The sequence below is a fragment of the Cryptotermes secundus genome, unplaced genomic scaffold (assembly GCF_002891405.2).
Source record: "Cryptotermes secundus unplaced genomic scaffold, Csec_1.0 scaffold463, whole genome shotgun sequence".
Taxonomy (NCBI): Eukaryota; Metazoa; Arthropoda; class Insecta; order Blattodea; family Kalotermitidae; genus Cryptotermes; species Cryptotermes secundus.
In genome coordinates this window covers 541,550-554,057 of record NW_019735561.1, presented here as the reverse complement: position 1 = coordinate 554,057, position 12,508 = coordinate 541,550, and the positions used below count along the sequence as shown (strand labels likewise).

Sequence of the window (12,508 nt, the reverse complement as noted above, 5' to 3'; positions counted from 1 at the left end):
CTCTGCACAACTAAGTATAATAATGTATAAGACCTGTATAACCCAGTGGAACCTAACAGCTTGATGTGTGGGCACACCAAAAGGCCAAACAGTTACTTAATGGAAATTATGTCCACTCTGAAGTAATCTTATCCCTATAATAATTTAAATAGGGTTTTCAGCCATTTGAAGGACAGGTTGTATTAAACTCTCATTTTAAATACATCTGTGGAGGGATCCAGCCTTATTTTTCACATAGTGGGGGGTGGAGTCCAGCTGGGTCCATTCAGGTCATGATCAAACAAGGGAGAACAGTCTGTCTAAGCTAAAAAAATATTCATCATATGCTTCAATATCACAAATATCCAGTGAGAAAATACAAATGTGCAATTTCTAACACACAATTTTTTTTATTCTACTGCTTTCCTAAGATTTAAAGAGGCCCTACATTTAGAAAAGGCGAAGTTTTGGATTTAGTGGAAGAATATGCAGACAAACCATATTTCCGAAAAAAACATTGCTGCATACCTCGCACAATATTTTGTGTAACAGGGTAAAATCAGTATTTCAAAATTGTAAGACTGGCAGAAGTGACCTAATTTAATGGAATTTCTTGTAATAGTACCTTTATTTTCAGGTACGGGCATTCAAAATTTGAGCTTTCTCTTGCAATCACACTATTTAAATGATCACACTTATGGGACCAATGTCTAAAATTACAGATGCATTTAGCAATTTTAGATTACTTGCAATAAAAATTAAAAACATTATGAGTATGGCTTTAAAATTCTTCAGTGAATCTTTTTGGAGAAAAAGAAACAAGTACAAATGATGAAAACTTATTTACTGACCAGTCAACACATACAGGAAATCCCAGGATGTGAAGTTGATATTTCACCCATGTTTTGGGAGGTCATTACATAAGTTGAAAATAAAGGGTAATTATTTTTCCTGTTCTCAATATCAGTTGAGTTCTAGACATCTTAAATTGTTAACAGAAATAAACAGAAAAAGTTTACTGTTTTAAAATTTTTACTGAAGTAACAACTTAATACAATAAACTCCCTGTTATCTGGCATGTATGGGGAATTCAGAATGCCAGTTTCATCATGAAAAATGATTGAAAACCCAACTTTTATGCAATTTGCACCCTCTTCCAGTTTTCTAATATTACCAAATTCTGAGTTAAAACATGTTTTCACTTTAGGTTTTGTATGGGAGTCTCCTAGGTGACATGCATGTTAATGAGTTATATATTGCAGAAACACTGTGACCACACATTCAAACTAGCCTATATGTAATCACACACTAGAACTTACTGGCACTTACAATTTTGTACAAAAGTGAAACAAATTACACACAAGAAAGTCAGTATCTGCTGATCTGCTGCCAATTTTACAATGTAAACACTAATTCTTATTCAAAGCCTACAGCTACCTACTGGTTGTGGTAGAAGCAAAACGATGCTTGGTCCACGTTTCAGTGAGTTGACAGTCATGAACTACTATTGAAGCTGAATCAAAAGCAAACCCATCAAGCAGCTAATCAACCATTTACCTACAAGATGCAGTAATGTTTCTCTTATATCCCACAAACAAGTACTGCACTAATAAGCGGTATTATAATCTCAAACATATCCTACGTACGTACTTAACCTAACATTATTTATATCGTCATTACAAAATATGACACCTGAATTAATATAACTTACTTCATAATTGTTAGGGATGGCATTCCTGCATCTGCTCCTTTCTTATAGCCTGAAACACAGCATGAAGAGATTAAGTATTCCGTGATGATTAGTATTACACACCATTTTCCATTTCATGCAAAATGTAGGCAGTAAGTCTGGCCATACAAACCTAAATATAGAATTGTTGGGATGAAGCCCCAGCGGAATAGGCATTTGGAAACATTAACAACTAAGGAGAGCCTCTTCTTCGTGCCTTCGCTCATTTTCACCATTGTTATGAAATGGGAAAAAGTTTGAAAATCAATTGTGCTCCTCACTTCTTTCGGTCTTCTCCACCCATTCAAAATCCTGCTACAGGGTCAGTAACATTACAAATACATCTTCCCTCTGGAACCTAACACGCTGAAGTGAAGATATAAATTTCCCGATACAGGAGAACCGTAGATGATAACGTACCGATACAACTGTGGGGTGTTATTATATGATGAGACAACCACTTGTTGAACTGTTCTATAATATTTATTACAGTTGCACAGTATACACAGACGAAATTGAGTTTGAAGAATTGAAGAATAATAATAATAGTGAACTCTGTAACACCTTGAACGCTGTATTGAAAAGCAACTCTGAACTGAAACTGCAAACTACAGTCAAAGTCACATTGCGACTGACGGTCAGTCAGTCTGACTGTCCGTCTTGATGAGCTTGATGTCGAGCTCCGGCTGGGGCTCATGACCCCCCCCCGCGCGGAATGATTTGTCAGCTGTAAGGCTAGGAACACACACAGCGACATCGGTTGCACGACGTCCGTACGGTTCATGTCGCATCAAGTAGTAGAATATATACGTCACGACATGCGACATCTACCGTACGACAGTCGGAGAGCAAAGAAATGTATTTGATAGCTCTAGTGTGAAAAGGAGGTAGTATGGCAAAAAATCGTACGGTATTTTTCCGTACGACCGATGTCTCTGTGTGTGTCTTCCTACCCTTAAAGCGAGCAGGAAAACGTACGTGGCGTCCGCAGACTCTAGGTCGTGCTACGGGCGATGGTGGCACGGTATGCAGAGCTGCGACCGGGGTTGCGTCGGACAGATCAACTACAGATCAGATATTTTGCATTCGTCAGATATTGGAGAAAAAATGGGAGTACGATGAGACGGTACATCAGCTATTCATAGACTTCGAGAAAACCTATGATTCAGTTAGAGGGAAATATTGTACAATAGACTGATAGAGTTTGGGATACCATGAAACTATTTAGGATGATTAAAATGGGTTTAAAGGAAATGTACACGTATAGTAGAGTCAGTGTAGGTAAACATTCGTCTGATAAATTTCCTATCCAGAATGGTCTAAAACAAGGAGATGCTTTATCACCAATGCTCTTTAACTTTGCTTTAGAATATACCATTAAGAAAGTCCAGGAAAACCAGGTGGGACTGAAATTAAATGAGACACATCAGCTGTTGGTCTATGCCGATGATGTGAATCTGCTAGGTGATAATATAGATACCATAAAGAAAAACACACAAACTTTATTTGATGCTCGTAAGGAGGTTGATCTAGATGTAAAGAGAAAGAAAACTAAGTACATGTTGCTTTCTCGTCACCAAAATGCAGGGCAAAATCATGACATAAATATAGGTAACAGAGGTTTGGAAAATATGGCACAGTTTACATATTTGGGAACGACGATAATAAATCGAAACCTGATTCAGGAGGAAATTAAGAAAAGATTGAACTCGGGTAATGCTTGCTACCATTCAGTCCAGAATCATTTGGCTTCTCATCTGCTGCCTATAAACATAAAAATTAGAAAACATAGAACGATAATTTTTCCTCTGGTTATGTATGGGTGTGAAACTTGGTCCCTGACATTAAGGGAGGAACATAAACTGAGGGTGTTTGAGAACAGGGTGTTTAGGAGAATATTTGAAGCAGAGAGAGATGAAGTGACGGGAGGTTGGAGAAAACTACATAATGAGGTGTTTCATAACTTGTATTCGTCGCCAAGCATAATTAGAATAATTAAGTCAAGAAGGATGACATGGGCAGGGAATGTAGCACGAATGGGGAGAAGAGGAATCCCTATAGGATACCGGTGGGAAAGCCAGAAGGAAAGTGACCACTAGGAACACCAAGACGCAGGTGGGTAGACAATATTAATATAGACCTTAGAGAGATAGTATGGGATCGTATGGACTGGATCGATCTGGCTCAGGATAGGGACCAATGGAGGGCTCTTGTGTACATGGTACTGAACCTTCGGTTTCCATAAAATGCTGGGACGTACTTGAGTAGCTGCAGAATTGGCGGCTGCTCCAGAAGGGCTCAGCTCCATTGGTAAGTAAGTAAGTAAGTAAGTGAGTTAGTGTGCAACCTCTTTATTATATCCGTCACAACACAACTAATATCAAGATCAGAACATTTTCGGCCTTGCTACACATTTCGGCTATTGATAGCCATCATCGGGCAAACACATGATTTACACACACATATACCCACCACTGAACCGCAGCACCAATAAGATTGGATACAATACTATTAAAATATATAAAAACACTTGAGACAAAAAATACAAAAATCAAGTTATATAAAACAGAAGTATAACATAAAATAAAAATAAAATTCTTTTGGTGTTTTTACATCAACGTGTCAGTCGTTGGTTTGTGATTTGTTTTTTGTTTCGTCCCCACGGACAAGTTGGAATATTCATACTTATGCATATATAATTGTGTATGAGGCTCGTAATGTAGATGTAGTAAAGTATATTATAATATAGTCAGTGCCTCATCTCACAAAGCATTGTCCGTACTGTAGGGAATGTAAAGAACGGCATTCTTGTTTACATTCCCTACAGTACGGACAATAGTTGAAACCCTCGCAAACAACCACTGAGATGACTGAGATTATGCCCCCACATCAACAGGGTGGCTGTCGAAATTGCCACATTCTGCTATATTTGTACCGCGAAAACGGACACAAACTGCTTCACTTCTGGCTCTGCCAGTTTTCTCCAGTCTCGATTGCATTTCCGTTTAATCCGACTTCTACTCCAGAAGTAACAAGAAGTACTCTTTCACCGGGGATATGGTTGCTTAACTTCTTAATATGAAAATATAGGAGAGCCACAATTTTAGACGAACAAGAAGAAAATTAAGAATTTAAAATTTACGTGAAAGGTGCATTTATTCGTCGGCTTCATTCATTAAGCATCAAGCCATGAAGGTGCATGGAGGTATATTCCCATAATTCTTAACCAGGCCATTGAGTAATCAAAGAGATACAGGAATTAAGGATTCGAAATGCGTAAAAAGGGCTACCGCGATCCATGCAGTCGTTTGTAACAGCCGTGGCTACCGTACATATGGGTACGAATACAGGACACGTTTCGTAACATATCTGGGTGTTCTCCCCAAACTAAGAAAGTGAAGATATGAAATGACTTAATTGTTTATATCAGGCAAAACCAAAATGTGGCCGGTCACGGTAGCCGAGCGGTCTAAGGCATGTACTGTCTTCGCTCGCTTGGAAACCGGGATCGTGGGTTCGAATCCCACTCAGGGCATGGATGTTTAGATTGTGTGTGTGCCTTTTTCTGTGTTTGTGTACAGGTAGAGGCCTTGCGAAAAGCTGATCACCCGCCCAAGGAGTCCTACCGAATGTGTAAGATCAAGAAAATCCGAAGTGAACGGAGAAGTTCATGGAGGTAGGCCTAGGCCCACTGGGACTGTAGTGCCAAGGGGGAAAAAAAATGTTTATCGAAAGGGTGAATGGGAGAAATAAACCATAAGATATTTCCCTGTAACCACCGCATCTTCTTCTTCTCCTTTCATCCTCCTTTACTTGACCATTCTAATTATAAGTGGAGAAGAGTACAAGTTATGAAGCTCCCCATTATGCAGTTTTCTCCAACCTCCTGTCACTTCATATCTTTTCGGTCCGAATATTATACTTAGCACCCTGTTCTATGTTCATCCCTTAATTAAAAAGAAAATAATTTTTTCTTTTAAATTCGCTTAGTGGGGGGTGGAATCCAACTGGGTCCATTCGGCACGGCGGCCACTGATTGGTCTATTGTAGCCTGCCCCGGGTGATTATGATGATGGAGAATTTAGGTGGAATGAAGATTGGCAGAGGAAACTGAAGTACTCGGAGAAAACCCGCTCCAGCGCCACCTTGTCCACCACAAATCCCACTTGACCAGACCCTGGGTCGAATCCGGGCCGTCGCGGTGGGAAGCCAGCGACTAACCGCTTGAGCTATGGCTCGGCCTTCCTCCCTTAAAGTCAGAGACCAAGTTTCCCCACTCATACAGAACCACAGGCAAAATTTTTGCTTCATTTATTCTAATTTTTGTTTCTAGACAGCAGACGAGATGACAAAATTTTTTAAACTGAATGGTAGCAAGAATTACCCTAGTTCAATCTCTTCTTAATTTCCTCACGAACCTCATGAAGCAGGCTCTTATTTGTTAGAGTCGTTCCCAAATATCTGAACTGTGTCACATTTTGAAAACATGTGTTACCTACGAGTATTTTCATCATGTCATGATTTTGCCGTGCATATTGGTAACGAGATAGTAACATATACTTAGTTTTTTTTTGTGTTTACTTCTAGACCAACCTTCCTACTAGGATCAATTAAAGTTTGTGTGTGTGTGTGTGTCTCTGTGTGATCAATATTATCACCCAGTAGATTCACATCATCAGCATAGACCAACAGCTGACGTGGAGTCGCTGCGAATATATTGAGTAAGCAGTCGCGGACAGCCGGCATGGGGTGGTCCTCCATCTAGGGGGTTGGGCGTGAGGCTAACAACTCCTCACCGTAAAAAATAACCTTGTTACGAAAATTTGCAAGATGCCTCGGACCTGGATGATGGTCTCCACCCATTACAAAAATTAATAGTGCGTTTGAATTCGTGATTTATTGACAGTATTATTAATTCCAGAATCTATTTTAACCTAAGTCGTCGATTCACTAAATATAAATAAGTTCACTACGGCCATTTTGAGGGGAAAGCTATTTAGTCCCTGATCATGATATCTGGTTCCCCGTGGGTTCTCGCGTTTTGACCAGGTGGACCAGGGGAGTCTAATAACCATGGGTAGCAAGTCCGTCACGGAATATAAACCCATACTAGCTGGACGAGCTGGACGTTGTACTTAGTCTTAGTCTCTGGGATTGGATCAGACTAATGCAATTCGATAGGTTGCTCAGAGGGCACTGTGATTGGTTCCGTTTGGTTCCAGACTACATTTGAATGCTCATGTGACGACTGCGCACATTTCTACTCTCCTATCTCACTTCTCACTTGCAATCTCCCCCCCCCCAGTTGTGTTAAGGTCGATTACCGTAATTACCGTGGATACGTGGATGACCGTGAATGACTGTATAGATCTGTAGAGTGCTGTAGTTCGTGTAGATGAAGTTTAAAGGGAGAAGGTGACTTCTTATTCTCGATAATGTTATGCTTTTAAGATTTGATCCGTAAATCTGTGCATTATGGCTTCTGCTTCGAGTACTAGTGCTAGAAGTCTGTTTGTAGATTCAAAATTACGGCTTGCCGATCGAGTACAAGTGAATGTCAATAACATTGCGTCAGTAGCAAGGCAAATACAGCGTGGTGCTAGGTCAAATGAGGTGGGTCTACAGTAATTTACAAATTTAATTCTGGAAATAACACTGAACGTGTTATATCTCATCTGAACGTTTTAGGGTGTCCTGTCGTTTCAGTAGGCAAGTTCTGGGATACAGTCTGTTTAGCATTATAGAATAAAATTATTATTTTTTTTTTTAATTCGCCTAGGGGGGGGGGGGGAGTTCATCTGTGTCCACTAGGCATGGCTGCCACTGATTGGCCTATTGTAGCCTACCCCGGTTATTATGATTATGGAGAATTTGGTGGAATGAAGATTGGCAGGGGAAACCGAAGTACTTGGAGAAAACCCGCCTCAAAGCCAATTTGTCCACCACAAATCCCATTTAACTAGACCCGGGATCGAAGCCGGGCCGCTGCGGTGTGAAGCCATCGACTAACCACTTGAGTTATGGCGCGGCCATTAGCATTATAGAATATTTATAGCCCCATTTAAGGGCTGACTTTCTGTAGCTACATACTGTCAAATGTAGAAAAAATTGAAAAATGTGGCCTAATAAGTCGTAAGGTTAGATTCATTGGTGCTGGAAGCACCCTTGCAAATATAGTTATAAAAGACATTAAGAAACAGTAATATAGTATACTTTTAGAAAAGTCAGTAAAATCAAATCAACATTGGACATTATTCTAACAATGGAGACAGAGGTAAAATTGTAATGTGTTCCCTCATATCAAAACACTCGATAGATTATGATGAAATAAGAAGTAAAATCTTGAAAGTCTCATCATTAGTCAGTACTCCATTGAATTACATTGGTGATCACTGAATACATACAAGTATTTTTGAAGATTATCTTAAAATCTTAGTAGTGAAACCATTGTATAAAGAAGGCCTTTAAAAAAACATGCATGTGGTAGCTGAACTTGCTTTACACTACAATCAGACGGAAAGAGAGAGACTGTCAGTTGCATTACTGTGGAATGTTTCTGTTATGGTTTATCTTGTATGGCTATCACTGCACATGCAAATGACTGTAATACACACCAATTCTCTTTGTGCTTCTGTTCTTGTAGCATCATTCAGAAGTTTGTTCCATGTTCTCATTTATAGTACTGAATGGAGATGGTGAAATATATATTTGTAGATACAGATGTGTGGATTCATATACATTTTTAGGTTTACTGGTTTTCTGAATGTTTTTATGAGTGGTATTTATAGGATGTTTTGATCAGAGGAGGACCGGAATTAATAATTATAAATCATTTACTGATGAAAATGAAACTTGGCAAGTATATGCTTTGGTAAACATGAAGATGATTAGGTTACAGAAAATGCTGAATGTGGTTTCCCTCCACCTGGAGGCAAAGGGTGATATGACATTCCATGTTTTCGAATGTTGCCAGCTTGGCAGGAGGGAATACAGCAATTGCAGAAATGATGTAAACTGAACAGGTAGGTCAGCATTACAAAGTATGCAGTGTTGTCATGTATCGTTTCTATTGGTAAATTATTGTGTAATTTATAATTGTTAATTCAGGGTCACCTCCAAGTGAATAAGCATGTGTAAGTATGTCCAGTTTGGAAAGATTTGGTACAAAACTTCTTGACTGAAAAGCACATATACTGATGAACATATATAGATGTGACATGGATGATGGCTTCTATTTAAATTTACCACAGTTAGCTGCATAGTATTTATCATTTGCTTGTATAATTTTGTTGCAGGTGTTGATGCATGCAGCAAGGAACTTTGCTTTGCAAGAACATGCTATTGAAAATACAGAGTCTGTAAGTCTTCTGCATATTATACAATTTTATAGGTGTTGTTTGTATATTGTCATGTCATCCAATGACTATAGACAGGATTTGGATTGGTGATCAGATTTATTGAACTCCTTAAAGATCATAACTACAAGTAATTGTAACATTTACACTAATTCACACACACTACAGTTTGCTACAGCACACATTAAATCTTCTCAGTCTTCTGTCTCTTCATTGGTTTTCCGGTAATGGCTTCCAACACATAGTGTCCTCAGCTTGTGTGTTCAAGTCAATACTGGCCAGTGACTGTCTTACAACTATTCACAGTCAAAGTCACATTGCGACTGACAGTTAGTCAGTCGATCTTGGTGTCAGGCTCAATCTGGGGCTCATGACCATATAGATATCTGTTACTGTTTGGCAGTTTAGGTCATGTTATTGTGGGGCACCCTCTAACAAGAGGATGGGTCTGTCTTTTGTCTCAATTGTCATAATGTAAAGGATATTTACATTTTACATGTTAAACATGATAACAAATGTATTAAATATATTCAGGGCCTCTGTCAGTACAGGCTCAGTACAGCAGATTATGTCCTGTTTCTAGTAGCTTCTGCTACAACGGCAGTCTAGTCACTTGAACGGTCATATGTTTGACCGCCGCCAAGTTTAAGCCTCTTATACTTTCTATGTCGGGCTTCGCCTTGTCCAATATTGCAAATATTTTTGTTATCATGATTTTGTATGACTTCTGCTTGTTGTCTGCATAATTTTGTTATATAATCATACACGTATGGAATTTTGAAAGCCATGTGTAAATCGCGAACCAATGTGTACCTTGGAAAATTGCCAATGGTGCGGAGAACCTTGTTTTGTAGGTGCTGCAGTTTCATTAGATGGGTATATGCCGCGAATTCCCAGGTGGGACTAGCATAAGTCATTACGGATCTAATGAGAGCTTTGTGGAGGGTCAGCGTGATGTCATTGCAGATGTGGATGTTACATGTTCCTCTGTTGTGTGAAGGTGCAGCCATGTGGACATGACCTGGAAACCACTGAAATGTGTTTACAGAGCTATTGCCTCACAGTGGCCATCTCTGCTGGCTTCATGATTCAAGCTCTCAGCAGACATGTGACAATATATAATGTGATCATGTTGGAGCTTCCTGCCAATAGCTAATCACTCAGGTGGTAGAGTCCAATGCTTTGCCTATCAGGTTGGGCCATGGAGATTTTGACTGCAAACAGAATCAACAAGCTAGTTTCCTTTGGTGTAATTATTTTGAGCATCCATCATCGAACCATGGCTTATGCTTCTTCAGTTCATAATAACCTAAACTCTGAAATTTTGGTATTCTAATATTTTCCTAAGGTTTATTAACATTCACCTCAGTGCCTGAGTTTTTCAAAGCTGTGAACCTGTTTGAGATTTCAACATGATATTACTCCTTACCCTCTACATTGTTTAATTTCTTGAGATCGAACCTGTCCATATGAAGTCTGTGTGTCGTTTGCTTACTCGCTGCCAGTCTTTCCCTAACCTTTGCCACCACCAGATAGTGGTTAGTATCACAATCTGCTGCCCTGAATGATCGGACATCAAGTATACTTGAATGCCCTCTCCTATCTATCAAAATATGGTCAATTTGATTGTGTATTCCCATCAGGAGATGTCCAAGTACACTTATGAATATTACGATGTGGGAACATTGTACTTGTGACAATTATTTGCAGTTCCAGAGGAGTGTGAAATTGCAGGTAATGATTTGAACCAAATTGGAGAATCCCATGTTCATGGATGTGTATGCTTGCATGTGCATTTGTTATATTGATTCTTTTTTTTGAGGAAATCAAAATATTGACTGCCTCTGTGGTCTAGTGGTCAAAAGTTCCTGGCTACAGATCCAGAGGTCCCGGGTTCGATTCCCGGCGATAGCAGATTTTCTGAGAAGTAGTGGGTCTGGAATGGGGTCCACTCAGCCTTGCGAGGATAACTGAAGAGCTACATGAGTGGTAAAACAGCGGCTCTGGTCTAGAAAACCGAGATTAACGGCCATGGGGATCCATTGCACAGACCATGTAACACTCTCTATCAGCTGAAGTTGGCACTAACTTGGCTGACAAGCAGCGGTCGCTCGGTCGATATAGTTCGTTTGTGGACTAAAGACACTGAGTCTNAGATTAACGGCCATGGGGATCCATTGCACAGACCATGTAACACTCTATCTGTTGAAGTTGGCACTAACTTGGCTGACAAGCAGTGGTCGCTCGGTCGATATAGTTCGTTTGTGGACTAAAGACACAGAGTCCGTTTTTTGTTTTGTTTGTAAATCAAAATATTGCAGAGATGCAATCTTGACATGACCTGTATCCTCTAAATGCATTCTATGCATCTGAAAGTGTTTCAGCTGTGGTAGTAGTTAATGAGGGCTCTTTTCCATAGGGACAAGTGTCTGAAGTGTGAAGTTAACCATTTCAATCTAGTGCTGAGATTAAGAATCTTTGGGGCCTTGCTTTTGCTTTCCATACATATTCATGGCATTTTGCTTAAGCTTGGGGATGACTTTTACCTTTTATCAACAGACCTACCGTTATAGTGAGTTATTCTAATCAACTATTGTTTTCCACTACAGAACCTAAAGAAACTGCAGCTAATATCAGCTCATCTGGGATTTCAACAAGAATCACTATTGAAGAGTGCAGTGTTGATGGAAGAAGTAAAAGAACAAGTTCGTGCCATGCAGCGTTAACATTTTATATGACATACTTTGTAATTGCATAATTAGCTTGAGTCTGTAGGCTGTGTTGAATGCTAATGGAGAAGGATGTTGATAGGTAATAACAGATGGTGAATATGCAATGAATTGTTTACATAGTTAGTATACAGAATCAGTGAAATGCGAAAGTAGCATAAGAATTTATAAAGGCTTGTAACTGTACAACTACCTACTGCAGTGGTCTGGTGATTAATATACGAGTTTAGTATTCATAGGGTTATGAGACTGATCTTAATTGATCGTTATCTGTCAGTATAATTACAGTCATTCACCTGAAGAAAGGGTATTTGAGCACACTTCCATAAAGTATGTTAAATGTACCTGAGATTGTGGACAGTAAAAAGTAAAGTAATGTAAAGCAAAGCTATCCCTGTACCAGGCCATGAAGGCCCATAGGGTTGTGAGATGTAGAGGGTCCCACATTATCTAGACAATCGGCTCAAAGATGGCGGTAAGGTTGTCGGCCTTACGCGACGGCTGCGCTTTACTCACCAGGAAAATTATTTAATTAATTCCTGATACTTATTTCTGTTAGAGTTTGAGTAAACCCCAGGGCCTAGTGCGGTTGGAAGGATTAGGTCAACTAAAAAAATCCAATGACCTCATCATAATTTTGGTGTTTGTTGTGTGCACTACCACTTGTGATGTAAGTCCCATGAACCGTAAATTGCCAAAACAGTTCCTAACAGTAG

At 39.5% G+C, this 12,508-nt stretch overlaps 1 protein-coding gene across 1 annotated transcript; it reads left to right on the top strand.

Moving 5' to 3' along the window:
- Positions 1 to 7,016: 7,016 nt before the first annotated feature.
- On the top strand, positions 7,017 to 12,189 carry LOC111869554. Its single transcript, XM_023861175.2, has 3 exons — positions 7,017 to 7,321; positions 9,004 to 9,066; positions 11,673 to 12,189. Exons 1-3 carry the CDS (start codon positions 7,184 to 7,186, stop codon positions 11,787 to 11,789), a joined length of 318 nt encoding a protein of 105 aa, XP_023716943.1. The 5' UTR covers positions 7,017 to 7,183; the 3' UTR covers positions 11,790 to 12,189.
- Positions 12,190 to 12,508: the final 319 nt, after the last annotated feature.

What these genes read in the sequence shown, in the direction of transcription:
- LOC111869554 (XM_023861175.2), top strand. Translation starts at nt 7,184, where the DNA reads ATGGCTTCTGCTTCGAGTACTAGTGCTAGAAGTCTGTTTGTAGATTCA. An exon ending in GTGGTGCTAGGTCAAATGAG is followed by an intron (nt 7,322 to 9,003) that starts GTGGGTCTACAG and finishes ATTTTGTTGCAG; the next exon opens with GTGTTGATGCATGCAGCAAG. An exon ending in CTATTGAAAATACAGAGTCT is followed by an intron (nt 9,067 to 11,672) that starts GTAAGTCTTCTG and finishes TTTCCACTACAG; the next exon opens with AACCTAAAGAAACTGCAGCT.